General features: G+C 44.6%; 1 protein-coding gene across 1 annotated transcript in view; it reads left to right on the top strand.

Annotated features, from left to right (window-relative positions):
- The window catches only part of tns2a (tensin 2a), a 68,414-nt gene that overhangs the window by 16,181 nt on the left and 32,909 nt on the right, over positions 1-19,324 (top strand). The window contains 2 exon segments of the mRNA XM_080496413.1: positions 9,184-9,289; positions 9,410-9,447. Coding sequence (XP_080352539.1) covers positions 9,184-9,289; positions 9,410-9,447 — 144 coding nt within the window.

Here is a 19,324-nt window from a genome sequence, read left to right as displayed (position 1 = left end):
ATGAAGTCACTGGCTTTTATTGCAGCTTCACCGATATGTCAGCTGGGGTCCCAGTGTGAAATGTGAAAAAAAAACAAAAAACAAAATCTATGTTTTCGTTGAAATTCTTACCATTTCCTACGTGGTCAGATCGGAGCCTCTCACAGGCCCCACGGGCCTCATGTTGGACACCACTGTGGTGTAAGCCGAAAGCAGCAGGGCGTGTAAGGTGGTGTGGCTGGATTGGGACCTTTCTTTGTGTGTGTGTGTGTGTGTGTGTGTGTGTGTGTGTGTGTGTGTGTGTGTGTGTGTGTGTGTGTGTGTGTGTGTGTGTGTGTGTGTGTGTGTGTGTGTTACAACAGTAAAGCAGAGTCCTGCAAAGGAACGGAAGTGTGTGACGGCGGCGTGCTGACCTCACCTCGGGAACAGGCAGTCTCTGTTCCCGCCGTTGCCTGTCCCACCCTTCAGACACATTTATAAGCTCACACGCCAGCCTCTCGATGCCAACAGGCCATGCAGGAAGCGAGCCGCCGGCGAGGGTGGGAGTAAAAGTACACAAGTCACAAGGCGAGCCGCGGGGGCAGGTTGTCGGGTGCGACGCCGCCTCGCCGCGCGGAGAGCTTCTTGCCAGTTTCTTTGCCTATTTGGAGTCCCCAGCCTTGAGAAGCACACATCCAGAGATTGGGGGGGGGGGGGGGGGGGGGGTCATTCCCACTGGTGCTGGAGGTCAAGTCTGTAAATTCCTCCCCGAGAGGTTTTCCTCTCAGAGCAGCTCTCTGAGGTTGCGGGAGGGAAAACCTGCTGTGCAGATGGTGTTTGGATCGATAAGAAGTTGACTTGTTCTCTTTCAGACGTACAAAACGTTGGAACACCTGTGACACTCTGAGAGTTCGTGACGTACTGGACTATGTGTTCGGCATTAAAATGAAAAGACAAAGAATGTTAGTTCATATCACTATTAATTACCCAGTTATTAATGTTCCGCAGTGTTTGATGGTAAAAAGAAGGTTCTGTTCTGTTCTTTGCCTGACCGATATTGATTTTTTTACTTTGGAGCCACTTTAGATATCAGGGAATTAAAAATTCTGATATATTGGCTGATTACATTTTCTTTTGCGCTGGGATGATACGTCCGTGTAAACACGCAATGATGGCGGCGTGCGGTGAGTGTGGCAGCGGCGATAAAAGCGCGCACGCAGAACGAACTAGCATAATCAGTCAAGCGTGGTCACGGGGAAGTTATCGAATCGTTGTTTATTTCACAAACTACTTAACTTACCGTTCAGTAAATGTGCCGTCGGATTTTTCTCTCTTCACTGTTGGACTGTAGCGAGACATGAAAGGAGCCAGAGCGCCCTCTACTGGAGACGCCAGGAAAACATCACATTCTCTGAACGTTATTAATGAAAAATAAGTGTGAAGATCAGCATCAATCAGCCAACGTTTGTTCCGAGTCTGATTATTGTCTAATGGTGATGATCGGTCCATTAAATCGGCCGGCCAGTTATTTGTTCAGTTCCTAATGGGAACGAGTAAAACAAAAAGCCAGAAATCACAATCTGAGGGCTCATTAGTTTATTTAACATCATTTAGTTTGGGTGCACACACTATTTTCTGTTCTCTTATCAAACTGTATCTTTTCATCCTTTTCATTACATCCGATTTATTCCAGTTTAAGCACAAGTAACTCAAAGATCACAGACTAGTTTCTGTTCATTCAAATCAAGCCATCGTTGTAAATTTGTATTGTAAAATTGTGAATGATGTTTGTTTGATTTGGTTGCGGACTAGTTCCTGTTTCATCCACTTGGTTTAGACTCGTATTGGTGAATTCCACAAATGAGGATCAGAATATTTTCTCCTCTTTTTACTCAGCCACTGTCAAACAAAAATCCTCAGACCTCATTAAAAAAAAACAATTGTAGTTCAGCGAATAATTTGACATTTGCTGTTTCCGGACTGTGTGACCCACACGGTGGTGATTGGGTGTGGTTGAAGCAAGTCATAGTCCTGCAGTCTGTCGCCACTGAGAAAAAACTTTATTAAGATATTACAACAACTAAAATCTTACACACATTTCATGGATCCAACTGCAAGTAAAACTGCAACCAGCGCTGAGGGAGTCCTGACTCACCCTCGCGCGTTGAGATTTGGCGGGATAGCGATGATGCGTCAACGTGTCCAAAAAAAAGTTAAATTCCCACGACCACCAGGTGGCGCTAGCACTGTGAATGGACGCTTGCGTCAGGATGTGATCAGGGCAGGACTTTAATAAAAACACGTCAGGTTTTAGTCAGATTATAGGATGTAGAGCAGAGCGATACATCACTTCCTGTTTGGTGGCGATGCATCCATCGTTTTTGTTTTAGATGGCCGCCATGGCCACGCCTTCGGACTGTCACGGAAGAGTTTGACACGTTTTCTTGAGGAAGGCTTGTTTTATATGCTAGCCACATTTTAGATCTCCCTGCCTGGAAGGAATGACGTACAAAAAGTGTCACAATTAATATGGAATGGTGGACTTCCTGTTGGTAATGATAATATAAAGATAATAATTCCAATAGGAATACAAGGACTTCCTAATGAAAGTCCTATTCCAATAGTTTCAATTGCTTTGAATGATCAAACGCTGTAGAGAAGTTTAGCCTCACATCTCTGAAGCACCTGCCAGCGTTCCAGATCACAGTGGCGTCTCTTCGCCCGGAGCCGATGACCTCTGGGGCTCCACACAAAATGCCACTATGCTGTAAAGTGACAATGGCGGAGTTCTTCAGTAACGCAGTAAGACTTGCCCCCTCCGGGCGGGCGCCCTCACCGACCATCACAGCCGTGGACCCCCCCCCCCCCCCCACACACACACACACACACACACACACACACACACACTCAATGCTCATCACTGTGTGACCGGCAAGACTATTTTTGGAAAGGAACAAGAGCTAAAGGGGCGAGAGAGTTTCCAGGGACATGTGGGTGTATTTGTTTTTACATTAGTGTGTGTGTGTGTGTGTGTGCATCTCTCATAGATGACCCCCCCTTCTCCCCCTCCCCCCCACACACACACACCCCTTCAATCCAGCTACTGTTGGTGAGGGAGGGGAGGGACCTCTGGTTAGAAAGCGTCTCTTTGACTCTTTGACATTTATGCTCCTTTTTTGTCCAGCAGGCTAAAAATATTAGAAAAAGGGCCTTTTTGTGCGTAGCAGATGTTGCAGGACGGGGTGTAGGTTGGTGATGGTGGTGGGAGGAGGGGGGGGGGGGGGGGGGGGGATCTGGTCCTGGAGCACACAGGGACAGGAAGGGCCAAAGAGGGGATGACGGTCTGTTAGCAGTCTGGGGAAGCACGGCTGCACGTGAGTAAAGCTTTCGGGTGGCTCTTTACTACCTATTGGTGTGGAGACTGAGGCAGGTGGAGGCTGGTGGAGGCTGGAACATTTACTACTGTGTGTGTGTGTGTGTGTGTGTGTGTGTGTGTGTGTGTGTGTGTGTGTGTGTGTGTGTGTGTGTGTGTGTGTGTGTGTGTGTGTGTGTGTGTGTGTGTGTGTGTGTGTGTGTGTGTGTGTGTGTGTGTGTGTGTGTGTGTGTGTGAGCGTGTGTGATTAACCCCTGTGGTTTTGCCTGATCTGAAGCTGTTCTCTTCAGAAGCCCTCCTCCCAGAGAGCTGTGTACTGGACAACACATGTATCACCGGGGGAAAGATTTTACTTTTTTTTTTAATCCATTACAGCTGTGACAGTAATTACCATCCCGGGGAGCTCTCCTCGACATCACAGCTTGTTTTTAATGCTCCTTCGCTCAAGTCTTCCAGCTGGTTTTTTGCTGTGATCCTTGGCAGAGTTGTAAACCTTCACTGTGGCTTCCTCTTCTGGACTCCCAGGTGGACCTGAGACGAGACTCGTAATGGATTTCCAGTCAAAAGCCTGTTTGCAGACAGATATTCATTCCTTGATTCAACTGTAAATAGATTTAGTTGCAGGGGGCCTGATAGAGCGCAGAGCGCGCAGAGCTTTCCAACCAGAATAGCCAAGAAAAACTCTGGAACTGAGACTTTTATTGTTTCTATTTGTTTGTTTTTGGTATTCATAATGCTTCTTAGTTGTTTTCCACGCTGGAGAACTCGTGTGTTTTCTACTGCTTCACTGTGTTTATGTTTGTTTCTATTCAACCAAAATGGTTTCATTCATTAGTGCTGTCAAATGATGACATTTTTTAATCAGATTAATCACAGGGTTGTTGTGGATTCATTCTGATTAATCGCAATTAAATCATTATTTAACAGTTGATGTTGAAAACAAAACGTCTCATATCTCGTATCCACATTAATGTTCCTGTTGCTTTTTTTTGTTTTCAGCAGCCACTAAGATAAACTAAGTTGTTGATATTGTCCCAGAGGAGAGTTGAGCGCTTCTTATTTACAATGTTGCTGCGACTGGGAACATTCTGCAGAATCCCTGACTAATGTTTGCATCATGTTAATGTGGCATTTTAAATTTTGCATAAAAGGAAACTCCTTCCTGCAGAGTGTAATACTTTGTCAGTCAGGTGCGTTAAAATGTTTGAATCAGTTTAATCATGATGGTGGATTAATCTGGGTTAATTATGACAACCCTAACAATGCTAAATAGCCATAAAATAGTTTTTTTTTTTACATAATCTTATGGGGTTTTTCCACAAGTAAATGGCATTTCTCCTTACTGCAAGGCCATTTGACGTGATTTCAGAGAAGGCTGGACCATAAAATCTAATTAAATGTGGAGAGACAGGTATGACATGTTTTCACACGTTTTGGTAGCTGTCCTTCCAGAAACTGGATTTTTGTTGACTTTGTGGCTGATCTGGAATCTGTTTGGGCAACTACATTATAGATCACCAATAAGGACCGTACATTCACAGTTCTACTTTTCAAATTGATCTTTCTTTGAACCCTGTGTGTTCATGTGAATGAGCCAGGAGGTTTTATTTCGTCAAATGCTGACAAATCCGATTCGTTCAAGTTCAAAGAATCCATTCAGATCGGACGCCGTTGTGCATTTCACATGCAACCCAGTCAGGTTGTGTCTGGTTGTCTGGAGGCTGTTTATCTCAGTAGATCCAGACAGTTGAGGGTCAGACTTATATATCCAGTGCGTTCACTTTGAGCATTTTATTTCTGATCTCTACTCCCTTCAAATGGATGAGCAGACGCAGATCCTTCATAGGCGTACAAAGGGAACCTTCACAAAGCACGACAAGCTTTCATCAGCTTTCATCATTTCTTTGTGAGTTTTACCTTTTGTAACCAAGTTGCCACATTGAGAAGTGCTCTGCCCGCCAGACCCTCGGCCACTCTGACCCTCATCCATCCCTCCCAGGAACCAGCGGGCGGCTTTACGACACCCTGCGGCGGCGCCGTGTACACACTGTCTGACCACGACTGGCCGCGGCGGGATATATACTGGTCCTGATTGTGTGTGAAGCAGAAAGAATGCTGCCAGCCTCTCCTCCGTGTGTTTATCTCTTCTGCCCACACTCCCGCCGCGGTTCAGCTGACAGGAACCGGGTGCTTTTTTGAAAAAAAAAAAAAAAAAAAAACTGGCCGTGGCCCCGGCGGGTATACTGATACCGGACGGTAGAAACACACATGGAGACTTCACTGGGCTGGAAGAAGTGTCTTCAGTGTGTGTGCGGATAAATGTCACTGCACAGCTCCCCACGGCCCGTTACGTAAGGCGGCAGTCAGGTCGGTCATGAGGAGAGACTGGTATTTGGGAGTCAGGACGTTGACTCTGAGATTAATCAAAGATAAGATAACAAGCGTTTAATGACAGTCATGTGGATTTTGCCAGAAGGATGAAGAGGCCACACGGCGCTGACGCTCTCACTGTGTCTGGGTGTTATATCATACTGGAGTAATACTGAGGATGCATGAGGGGAAATGATCATTTCTGTCCCTCGAAATGATTCATCGTTTAATGTCAAAGAAATACTTTTGTTTTGGAGTGGGGGCAGGAAGTGGTTGGATTTGTCAGACTTTTTCTAATTTGATTGTTGGTTTTTATTTGGTCTTTAGTTTATAATTATTCACTTCGATTGTAATTCATTAATACATCAAAATAAAGAATGAAAATCTCTTCATTTGGGTGGACGATTATAATTGAAATCATTAAACCTAACATATTATTTGAGCTATGATTTTTTTTAATAATTTTTATAATATATCCTAATATGATATGCATTAAATTTATCATTAAATTGATTACATTTTTGTCAAAAAAATACAAAAATTTTGTCTGAATGTTAATTCATTCTTAATTTGTACATGTTTTTTTCAGAATAAAAAGTCATTTATTGTCGTTGTTATAAGTTTAACTTCATAGATTTCAAGCAAAAAAACCTTTTTGATAGTTTTATTGGTTTACGGTCATTTATTTCTGACTTTTATTGTGTTTTGTTTAAATTTTTGGAGCTTTAAATCACCTCTACACGTTTATTAAACATGAACTAAGCCTAATTATTAGAAGCGGAGTTCATGTAACATGAAGATAACCAGTGCTCTTTTAACCCCTCTTTTTTTTTCTGAGGAAAATCCGATTTCGTTCTCAATCACCTTCACCCTCCAGTCATGCTTCTTGTTTTTATACACATGCAATGTTTAGTGGTCACACTGCACATTTCTTTGTTTTTTTATGTATATCGGAATAAGATTGATACGGCTGGAACTAACAATTATTTTCCTAATTTGCCGATTATTCAAATAAACATTTTGTTTTACCATTATTCAACCAGGTAAGTTATTCAGAACATGTGAATTAAGTGAATTAATTCTTCATTTTACGGCATTTTATTTAAATAAATTCTGTAAAACAGCTCGAATTACTGCAATTAATGCTAAATGAGCAATAATTGGACACAAATATTTAAACTGCGGTCTAAACTTTGTCCCAGTTTTCAGGCCACTTGTGTTGTTTGTGGATTTAGTGTGAAATGATGACTTTGTCCCTCATGTTTCCCTCGTGACGTTTCTCTTTTCTACCGTTTCTTGGACTTGTTGCTCGCCGCCATCATGTTGAAAGCGTCGATTACACGGTGGCGCAAAACAAGGCCAACTGTTCACTTTCTTTTTCTGGGAGCTGCTGCAACAGATTGGTTGAAATTTAACGCTCATGGTAAAAAGAAACTGGTATTAATCAACTAATCCATGACTAAATTAGTTGACAACTGGTTCGATAATTGATTGCAATCGATTAAAAACCACATGGCACATCCTCTCCGCCTGCAGCCGCTCTGCGGAGGCTGGTGCCAGGCCGGCAGCTGTCCAAACACCGTCCAGTCCTCGGGACGGCCAGTTGGAGAGGCTGGATCATGGAAAAAGTCCGCAAACAAGCCTTGACTCTTTGTTACCAGGGAGGAAAAGCACACACAGAGGAAACACAACGTCCCTTTCTGGGTGGAAGCGCACCTTTAATTACCCTGAAGCTGCGGCAACAGCGTCGCTTTCCTACCGACAACCATTGATCGTGGCGGTGTGTGTGTGTGTGTGTGTGTGTGTGTGCGTGTGTGTGTGTGTGTGTGTGTATTTTCTCTGAGATAAGCGAAAGGGGAAACTTCACCGTCCCAATTTGTGCCCTTTTGACTGGATCCCTGCCAGTTTCCACAATATTCACATTGCCTTTCAGCATGACATTGCACATATCACTCCTTCACAAGCGAACCACCTCCTACTTTTTTCTTTCCCCCCTCCCTTTTTTTTTTTTTTCGTTTTCTTCCCTCCCGTCTTTGCTTCCATTATGTATCCAAGCATGAGAACATGCGTACTTAGCCCGTGGTCGTTAGTGTTCTCATGTTCAAAGCCTCCTCAGAGTCAAAGTCAAGCCCAGTCATCTGCGGATCTGATCCCATGTTGGGAAACAAAGAGGCACTGGGCGGGAACGACACACACACACACACACACACACACACACACACACACACACACACACACACACACACACACACACACACACGCACACGTACACGCACACACACACACACGTGACTTACTTAGTCTCAGTGTTTTTCAAGAATTTGTGACTCTTTTTTTTACTCCCTCACAATTCTTCACACACTCTTTCAAAACAAGGACTGTGGAGTTTGTTCTTCAAATATGAAGTCATGTGTTCCCCACCAATAAGACTGGAGAGAAAAAACAACTTGTTTCTATTAAAAACCAAAGTTCAAAGTCTGAGACTTTGATCAATATTCAGTAAACTCGAACTGCAAGATACAACAATTAAGTTTCTCCCATTTCATTTCTTTTTGGGTTTTCAAAAATAATTCAAGTCATTTCAGTTTCAATAGGGAAGGACACATGATTTTATTTTTTTTTACCAAACTTTATTGTTTTAACAGGAGTCGGCTTACGATTGATGATAAAATAGAGGTTTATGTATCGCCGTTAGCAAGACATTGTAAGTGAAGTTATCTGAATGATAGTCATAGTAAACATAGTTTTAACAGTAGTACTGACTCATACATGCTTGTGTGTAGCCAATATCAAGATTTGTTCATCTCAGAGGAATCCAGCTCCTCAGGACGACGACTGGCAGGAAGAAACATTTTGTCAAGAGCCAACACAGGAAAGGAATGCTCCCCTTACAAAATGTCCCTTTCACAATAAAAGGTCTGAGCTGAACAAGTTCAAAAGTCTTACAGATGTCATCAGAAAGCTTGTAGATCATCTTGGAAGTTCTGGCGACTGTCGTATTTCCACCTTCATTTGTCAGTTTTAAGAGCTCAAGTGCATTTTTAAGTTTCGCAAGTTCCATTTTTAGAAGAGGAAGGTTCATGTGAAGTTGAACCAGCTCATTCATGTTGACTGTGCACAAACTAACTAATCTTAATCGTTGATGGGTGGGAATCTTTTCAAGATTAGCAATAGAAGATGACCAGAGCAAAAGTTCAGGAGTGGAGTGCGGAGACGTCCGTACACGAACGATCCGACGGCTCCAAGTCGCCTTCGACCAACTCGCTCAATCACTATCTCATTTTCTGCTTTCCGCCTCTCGGTCTTATCTCAGACGGAGTCGGAGGAGTCGAATGACCCCCCCCCCCGTGTTTCTAACGGTAACGGTTTGCCAAGTCAAACTCTTGGACAGGAAGTGAAGCGGGGCAGATTTCAGGCGTTGCAGACGTCCGTCTGGTCCGATATCGTGTGTCTAACTCCATGTTTTCTCTGTGTCTAAGAAGGCGGGCAAGGGGGAGCCGCACGCCTTCAAGGAGAAGACCTTCAAGAAGAAGCGCCAGTGCAGCGTGTGCCGGCAAAACATCGACAACCTGGGCTCCTTCTGCAGGAGTGAGAAACACTTCGCTGGCTCTTGAAATAACATGCGACTGTAGGTTGTGTTTGACAGAACTCATATCTTCTCTCTCTCTCTCTCTCTCTTTCACCCCCCCCAACTTGTGTTTCTCTTAGTATGCAAAACTGCCACCCACAGAAAGTGCGAGGCCAAGGTAAGGATCGACATCAGCAAGCTTCTCAATTTCTTTAAAAAAAAGAAAAGCAATGAGCACATCCATTATTTTGTCCATCGTCCTGTTGCTCCCTCGTCTCCTGCAATACTTGAGAAGTAGAGCGACGAAGTGCTTATTTTGAGAGGCACAAGTCTAGTGAATTGATGTTTTTGGGTCTAAGCGAAAATAATGAGAGGCTTCGTTGATAAACAATCGATCATTTCAATGTGGTTTGAGTTAAAAAAAAAAAAAAAGATTTGACTAGAAAGCTGGATAGTCAGAATCCAAAACAAGGCGTTTGTGGAAACAACCTGTAAATTACTTGTTTTACACTTGTGGATAGAGGCTTGTATTAAAATACCATTTAATGGAGACTTGGTTAACCTTTTGGTTGCATTTGGATTTGAACTTGACCCACGTCAAGAGCCAGTAAAAGAAAAATAAAAGCGTTTCCACAAGCTTCCTGCAGTCAGAAACCCAAGGGTGGCCTTGTGGAGCGTGCTCAGCACACTCAAATACTACTTGTGATGTAGTAAACACTGCGGGGTTATCTACACCAGGTTCACACACCACATAGACTGACAGAGAGTTCACTCCAAGAAGACTTGTGTGGCTTCGTAGATGGATCACAACTACATCATTTTTAGATATTTAAAAAAAAAAAAGCCAGTCCTCTGCTGAGTCAGCAGTTGCTGTGGTTACTCCATTTATCTCTGTTGATAGAGTATTTTATCAGTTATTTGTTGATTGTGATTCTGAGGAGGAAGAGTTTCCTCCGAGGAGGAAGAGGCAGCAGGTCGGAGTTACGTAATGCACCTGAACGCATCACTCAGGGCCGTCAGCTCCTGCAGTTCGACCGGACGACGTGAAGCAGCACACGACGAGGTCAGGAGGACAGAAATATCACTGTTAGGGCAGATGTTGGAGAAGCAGGGGCGTTCAGAGCAGCACAGGTACCGGCAGGAAGTGGAATCTGGCAGCACGAAGCTCGTTATCCTGTGTAAATCAGCCGCGTCATCGTTTAAGTCACAGGATTCAGAGGGTGTGAAAGGGGTCACGGCTTATAGTCCGGAAATGACGGTAATCATAATTCAGAGGCTGCATGCCGTCACTCTACTCTAGCATAAAATACTGTTCAGCTGTTTTGGTATGTAGGCGTTTTTACTATTTGTGTGGGATTAATCATCAACCAGCTGCCAAATGAGTAAAACTAACTAATCACTAGGCGTCTCTCACATGGAAAAGGAAACTCACTGAACTCTAGACTCACTCACCCCACTCACTCACAATTTACAAACCTGTACAAAGCCAGATTGTATATTTAGATTGGATACAAGACATTGATGAAATGTGTCCTCGTCAATGGCTGAGTAATGAAAATATTTATGCATTTGATGACCTGGGCATCGTAACATGTGGCCCTTCAGCTGAGCCTGATCGGGTTTCAGTGGAAAATTATGAGATGCATACAACACGCCTGCTTTGCTTTTATTTTGAAGGCTTTATAGGTACCTTTACCTGCAAAGACAAATTAGCAGTAAAGCAGATTAAAGAAGGTCCTTAAGCGACTCCAGTAAATCCGTTCTCAGTTTTGGTCCATGTTTCTGGCTTGATGAGAAAAGGCCTGTTGGAGATAAAGCACACTGGCGCTCATCACGGCTGCTCGGTGGATTGAGAGGAGCCGAGGTGTGAGGGGACGCCTGGCGGTGGCGCCACGGAGGCAGAGGTCTCCGGAGCTCCACTCGACGAGGAGGAGGCTGCTCGGCTACATTCCTCAGCAGACGCTGAAACCCCGCACTGCTGCTTCTGTGAAAGGCTCATTGATGGAGGCATGCTGTCATGAATAGACACAGGGATGCGGGGGGGTGGGGGGGGGGGCAGAATGCCGGCCACAACGACTGGTGGAGGCCGAGGCCGGGAGCCTTGGCAGGGAGTGGGCGAAGGATAGAAAAGCCAAAGGGCAAAGATGAGCTTCAGTCTTCCAACATCTTTCAAGTGTCACACGATCTCCTGTTTTCTACCAGAGAAGACTTGAGGAAGAGTGTAGAGAAATAATTTTTTTAAAACGGAGGGGGGGGGGGCGGGGGGGCTATGTATCTATCTGGGATGCTTATGTCTATTTGGTGCTGCTCAGGCTTGTCGAGTTGTGCAACTTTTGTCGCTCGGGAGTTGTTAGGATCTGTGTGGTGACTCTAAATGTAATATATCAGCGACAAGGTTATTGTCCATTGTCCCAACCCTTCTCTATTTGAGCGTCCCCACCCCGGCAGTGGTGCCAATTGTCCATAAAGACAGGAACAGGAGACATTCCCAATCCCTTCCTGTTGCAAGAACAAGAAGTGCTCTGACAAACAATGATTAAGAGTAAGGTTGAAACGCCAACTGGTGATGTGAGTTGTTACATATATTAAGCAGGACAGACGTTGTTCAGTCTGTCCTGCTCAATATTAAGAGTTGCAAGACGGTACAGGATACATCCATGGTGGGCAGGAATCGGCTCCAGCCATTCACAAGCCCCGAGTGGAATGAAGAAGTAGAGAAGATGGATGGGATGATGGAGGACTGAGGGAGGAGCAGGATGTTGTTTGACAGCCCTGCTGATGTGTGTGGTTGTTGTTGACTCCCGAGTCAAACTGATGTCCATCGCTGGTGCCCAGGAAGGGAGGGGTCCGATAAGAGCCGGGGTGTGGGAGTCTGGCTGCTGTTGTCAAACACAGCCGTTATCTAACTTCACATGCAGCGTGGGAGGACCTGGAGAAGGGTGGAGAAGGATGGAGAAGGATGAAGATGGGCTCTCAGTCATTTTTTTAATAGTGCGGTTTTCAAGTCCACTTGCGAAGGGAAACTAAACACCACATTTCAGCTGTGAAGCAGAGTAGATTGGTCTGTAATGGTGATCTGTGTTTATACACACTGAAGGCTACTGCTCATGTTACCTGAGGGTTATGAGCTCATTCACATTTGGGAGCTATTAGCTGTAACCTTGAATTTAAATTACCCTTCATTTGGACCATATTTACCTTCTTTCTGTGTGTCCACACACACACACAGACTTCTCTATTTACATCCCGGCAGTCATCATCAGTTGGTGACACATGGCGCCGTTAACCCTTCGTCGTCTCTCCCATGCAGAGTGACGGGTGTACAGTTCATTCACATTTTTGTGTCTGTAGTATATGTATGTTGGTCTGTTCCCTCCTCTGTGCTCACAGGGTCAACAGCCTCCAGCTGGACCGTCTCTATTGGGATTTTTACTTTCCTTAATTGCACATGGAGGCTTTTTAAACAGAGATAAATGGAGGCCGTAAAACAGCTTGATTTCAGCATGTTTTCACTCTCAGAATAGCTCCCCCTTATCTCCGATCCCGAGTGGAAAACCAAGTCCACGGAGAAACGGCGTAGGGAGTGGAGGGTGACTAAGACCCCGGAGAGGAGGCTGGGGAAAGACTCGGAGAGACGGAGGAAGGATTCAGATTAGTCAGATGCAGCCCGTGACGAGTTGACCGGTCCGTCTGGCTAATTAGGCAAGAAGAGGCATTTCCGCTGGTTGGGAAGGGAAAAAAAAAAAAAACCTCAAAACTGGCTATTTGACAAAGTACCCAGCTCATGGCCTCAGTCACTGTACTTATGGTAGTAATTCCTTCATCCTAGAGCGCAGAATCACTGTGTGGTTGACAGATGTACTGTAGGAACAGAGACACTGGAGTTCGTCATGCTGACTTTACTCTTTGAAGCCAAATTGGAAAACATCGCCTTGTGCTGTGGAAATATCACCTTTGTGCCTCTTGAATACGAATCTTATGATACCTTATAATACCGTCCTTCGTTTTACTTTTTGGCGGTGCAGTATTTTTAAGGGCATTTGTGGGATGAGCAGCAGCGTTGATTTTGGATGGAGAAGATGGATTTCACAAACTCACCAGCAACTAGAAGATCCATCCATCCATCCATTCATCCATCCATCCATCCATCCATCCATCCATCCATCCATCCATCCAAAATGGGGATAACATGCAGAAAAACCTCCGTTATAAGCCTGCCGTTGATTGCAGGGTGTACTCATTTCCCTTTCTAGAGCCTCTGGGCGCTCACTTGTTTTTACTGGCAAAACGTATATAATAGCCTTGTCAACATGTATTGTTTCATTCACTTGCACTCACCCACACCGTGCTGTATCTGGACAAGTTATGCTAATTCCACCTGGCTAATGCAAGCAGGGTTTCCTGTGAGAGCGTTATGGAGTCAAAGTTGCGTTGTTCAGCCTGTCAGTCAATCTGCACTCGAGCACCCGTCCCAGTGAAGAGTCGCAGTCAGCTGTGCTTTGCAGAGATTGGTTGATGGGGTAAAGAGAAAACACCGATCAGAGCCTCCTGCACTTTGTGTTTTTTTGTTTTTTTTCTATAAAGTGCAGCACCATTTAAAGTGGAGATTAACAGGCTTTCCAACAGAATCAGATCGATTGCAAAGAATCATTTTGATATGAAAATACCAAACACATATTTCCTTATATCACTAACTGTGTAAGAATATGGTTCTTTACTGACCTGTGATTGTGGGAGCTGTGCAGCATTCTCACACATGCTTGTGTAGATTGTGTGAACATAATACTGCTGGTCTGAGCTCATAGAAGGTGGATTTGTTATTTGCAGGATGTGGTACCAATGTCTATAAAGCAGCAGAAAGACGGTTGTTACAATGGTGGCAATGTTATCTGTTGTGATTTGGGCAGCAAAACAGTTTGGACAATCTAATGGTAAAATCTATGACTTGGTAAAACTGATCAGTGTGTCAACATTGTTCCAAATTGTGGGCCAATTCACTTGGGTTCGTACCATTAGCCTCCGTCCTCACGAGAGACACGGTGTCCTGGGTGCAAGTCCACAACTTCAATTCTGAGATAGTACTTGCGACAGCTACAAGTTCACCTGAGTTCAGACTGGCCTTGTCTTTATCGCCCATTGATATGTGTCGACTATTTCAGTATCTCACACGTATCACTCTGCTATCGTGTTGCTGTCGGTATGAATTCACACTGTTCTTTTTCATAGAAAAGGACATAATGTTTACGCCTTTCTCAGAAAAGTGAGCACACGTGCAGTTTTTAGTTGTCAATATAAAACATTTTCTGACGTCACCTGGAGACGCCAACCAAAGTTCTCCCGGATGTTGGATCAGTCAGAGGTTGAACTCCTGGTGTGAAGATAACGGCAGCGTGAGTCCGACTCCATCCTGCCTCCATCACGGATTGTGTCCCAGTTTAAGGTTTGTCTGCTCCTTCCCTACGGGACGACTGTCATGTCGGACCAGCGGAGGTCCTCATAAATCTTAAACTTGGCCCCGAAACGTTTCGTCCACAGATGTACGACATACAACTGCTGCCAGGATATGAAAATACAGACTTTGGCGAATTAGGCCCTTTAGACGATAGAAGTAAAGTCTTTATTTTATTCATATTCCAACAACTTACTAAATGGCTGCTAATAAACTGCAGCTGAAGAAACAACTCAATGATTCCCGTCCAGCGTGTTCTGGCACCGCTCACAAGAACTGCTTGAATTCTGGCTGTTGCACCCTTCCAGACTTAAATGTTGATGACAAAAACAACCGCAACATCTAAATCTAATGTGATCGCAAACGTCCAAGTTGTACATCACCACCAGCGTGGCTACTTTAGTGAGCGCACAAGCAGATTTGAACGCTCCACTGAGCAGAGGCCTGGAATGAAGCTTCAGCGATAAGCCATCTTGCAGATGTTGGCAATACGGGGTATTGCAGTAATAACTACCATCTCTGTGTGTAGGGATTCCTCCTCATCCCACGTCCTTGTCTGTGTCCTTATCATGTCAAAATAGATTTTACTGTACTGCTCTGCTGTTTTTGTAGCCGGGGATGTACAATCAAGCTCTGATCGTCGGGGGGGGAAGTGGAGGGCGGATGCAGGGATGGGTATAAGAGCAACACGATCCGACTGATGTTGCTCAAACACAAGAAGCCTTTCATCAGGACAGCTGTGGTCACGGCCCCGCTGTCCAGGAAAGTGCAGCATCAAGAAGTGCACTAAAGCTTCAAAGTTAAAGTACTTTCAAAACCAGTGCCAGCTTTTTTTTTTTCTCTCTTCGTGTGGCCGTTATTGAAAAGGCCTCCCTATTCCTGTTTACCTCTGCATTACCCAACATGACCCTCCACAACCGGCGTGCAGCAGCAACAAGGAAGCAATGAGGAGATGGAATGAGGTAGAAACGGACCATGCTTCCCCCCCAATGTCACAGCTGACCCCCCCCCCCAACATCCCCGTGACTGTACAGGCTTCCTGTCATAATAAAGCTCTCTGGGTCCCATTTCCATAGGAATCTGTCAGTCACAGCCATGAAAACATGCTGGTACCAATGTGCTTGTTAAAGTCGCCACACACTATGATTTCCATGACTGCCGCTGTGACCTGCGACCCGTTTCTTACGTTTACAATTAGCGTGCTTTGTTGGAAAATAAAAACGCCATGATAGTCACTGCTACCGCAATAGTCTCTTGGCAAAATTGTCATCTAAAGTTGTCCTCTCTGTCTCGACTGCATCCACTTTTCTCTCCAAACACATACACGCCACAGCAGTGAGGTCTCCGCTCATGCTTCTGTTCAGAACGGGTTACAACAGTCGCGGTATTCTTGGGTGATCACGTTGACTCGCGCCGGCTGCACACAGCAAACTTCACGTCGTGGAGGAAAGTTTTATGAGATTTGCTGGAAAAAAATGTATTTAATCAATTTATGGAATTTGTAGCCAAAAAAAAATAATTTTACTTTGCAAATTTGACTCCATCCCCCCCCCCCCCCACACTGCATTTTTTGCATTCCGTTCTACCATTTCTTGTAGGTTTCTGTAGTTGCTGTTGCAATTTTGCTTAAACCTGGGTTAAAGCTTGAATTCATTGACAATTACTTTTTATTTTTCCATTGCTTGTATGCATTTAAGCTCTGAGGAAAATCACAGCAATAAAGTTACACTTTTGACAATATAGCTGATGTCTGCAGTCATTTCAAAGTGCATTGAGAAAAAAAATTGGAAATTGAATGGAAACTCAAATTTTTATTTAAAATAAATCCTTTATTTTTAGGCCAAATCGTCCACCCCTACTGTGAACTTGTCGGAGCTTCAGCCAGTGACTGTCTATGGTAATACCTCTTAAACGCATGTTCATTGTTGGCGTTCTCCTTGATTGTTTCTTTAAGTTGTTTTCGGGTGTCGGTGGGGGGGGACGGGGTTTGTCTGTACGTCAGCAACCAGGGATCTCTGTGGCCTCCAGCCCACAGTTCCTGTTAATCTCCTGCAGACTCAACGCATTACTAAATACATGACTAAATACATGTGCAGTCAGTGTGAGTCATTGAGGATAACAGGATCCAACTGTATCGTCTTTAATTTTACGGGGACCGTGACTGTCTGTCCTAACTAGAGGAGTCACCATCATATCGCAGACAGCTCTGGTAATTGCACAGATAGGCTGGCATGTTTTGAATTTCTGTGTGTGTGTGTGTGTGTGTGTGTGTGTGTGTGTGTGTGTGTGTGTGTGTGTGTGTGTGTGTGTGTGTGTGTGTGTGTGTGTGTGTGTGTGTGTGTGTGTGTGTGTGTGTGTCAGAGAGACAGAGAGACAGAGAGAGTGGAGTCTGCACTAATTGGCCAGTGGGTTTGGCTTGTCCTGAGTCTCAGAAAAGAGAGACAATTTGGATATCTGTGCAACCACACTGCTGCAGGCCATGACTCACTAACAGATTGTAGTGATATGTATGTTGCCCCCCCCCCCCCCCTCTTAGTGCAGTGGGTTGATGCAGAGCTGGAGGTGGAACAAATGTACCAATCCGGGAAGGAAGAAACCATTTATCACAAAGTTTATGTCAGCAGATTGTCAGTTTTTAAGCACGTCTAAGCTTTTCAAGTAAAACAAAACGTTGCTTTCCCGTACGGTCCATCAGATGTGTCCCTCTGACTAATGGGACATTCACATGTTCACTTCCCTTTGATGCCTTGTCGCTTCCTTATATGGAAATGTGTCTCTACAGACTTGAAAGCCTTTACATTTTGCTGAACTCAATCGTGAATATTCTCAGTATTTTATTTCCTGACTTCAGTAAAAAAGAAAATGTATTTTAAAAGGGCACAATATCACATGCGTCTGATTTGGATTGCTCATTTCAAACGGCAGGCATCAAGTTGAGCCCTCGAAGTGAACTCTTTCGTCCAAAGTCTTCCTTCTTCAGTGGTACCCCAGCTAAAGTGAGATAAAGGCGATTATGGCTTCTGAGGGTATATTTTTCCACCAGGAATTTTACACTTCTGTTTCTTTGACCAATCCAAGGCTCTGTTTTTAATCACTCTTTCCACTTTATCAGTCTTTCCCGGTGCTAGTTTAGGGTTAATGCCCTAAATCTTAGCCACTACTCCAAGAGCAAGGCTCAGGACAGAAAATGTGTGGATACTTCTGATTGAAGGTTATGACTCAGTGTTGCATTACAGCCTCTTTATATAGATAGATGGCTAAAACAACCAAGTATAGTGTAATATTTACAGTTGTCCACCTGTACACATTATTGTCTCAACCATACCGTTCCATCATCCAAAGACTACAAATCTAGTTGACCTTCATGCTGCATTAGATGGAGCCTCTATCTTTTAACCATGGGAGTGGTACAACCTGGATATTTTACCAGTTCATCAGATATCATCAGGAATCCTTCTAAGTTTTAATCCGTAAACCTGGAACCACACACACAAAAAAAAGACAGTTAACCAGAGAGACGTCTTGTCTGTCAGCTGCAATGAACTCCTAACAATGGAGGATTCTGAGAGGTCTGAAGAATGTGTATCATAAACTCTATTTAGACTCCGATAGAAAGAATAGGCAGCGTTGTCCTTTTGGGAATAGTGGGAGTGCTTGCTTATCATCAATGTGAATAACAGAGGGCAGGAGGTTGGACTCGGAGGGGACTGAGATAATAATGCCACGTAATAATGTCACTTGATGGCTGGTTCTTGGGAGAATTTTTCCACTGTTGATGTCTCCCGATCTCACCATGACCCCGCGACTGCCTGCTCTGTTTGCTTCCCCACAGCTATTCCTGTATGCCTCCTGCACTGGTTTGGCTTTTGAGGAGGATAAAGATGGCCCGATGAGAGTGGCTTGCTCCTGTCTTGATGGCGGACTGAGAAAACCCTCATGTACAACCGACATGTGCTCGTTCCCGTGCGTGTGCTCCAGCTGCACAACCTTATATTCGAGCATGCGTGTCGATGATGTCGTCAGAACCGTCAGCTCCATAACAGGGAATTCCATCCCTCCCGGTCATAAAAGCCGCACCACCGGGGACCAACGTGACCCGCTGTATCTGTAAGAGCCTTCCTCTCAGCTGGTCAGGGCAAAAAACAAACAGATCCAAAAAGAAAGTGTGGGAACAAGAGACCAAATGTAAGAGACGGAAACCTGTTGAACATACGAGACCTAAAAAATAAATGAATTGAGACATCACAAAAGCTTCGGTCGCTGGCCCCCACGTACTCCAGAGCCTGGTATCGTACTAAGTCCTCCGGATGCAAGCATTTCACCTATAGGTGTTGTTTCTGCTGAGCCGTGGCCTTGAAGTCCCGTCCCGTTAGGCCTGGAGCTTTCTGGCTCTCTCATGAAGTCCACCTTGTCATGATTAGGAGGCCTCAGACATGTGGAGTGCATTTGAAGGACAGTTCTACTTCTGAGCTGAGGATACTCACAAAGGACAGGCCAACACGGACTTTTCTGTTGTTCAGGCTTTAGTGTTTCTGTACAGAGTTCAAGAAGAGGCAACAGAGGCGAAGCCCTCTGAGTCATGATGACGCTGAAATACAGGTTAGCT

Source organism: Blennius ocellaris (assembly GCF_963422515.1).
Source record: "Blennius ocellaris genome assembly, chromosome: 5".
NCBI lineage: Eukaryota > Metazoa > Chordata > Actinopteri > Blenniiformes > Blenniidae > Blennius > Blennius ocellaris.
This window is presented reverse-complemented; position numbering and strand designations above follow the sequence as displayed.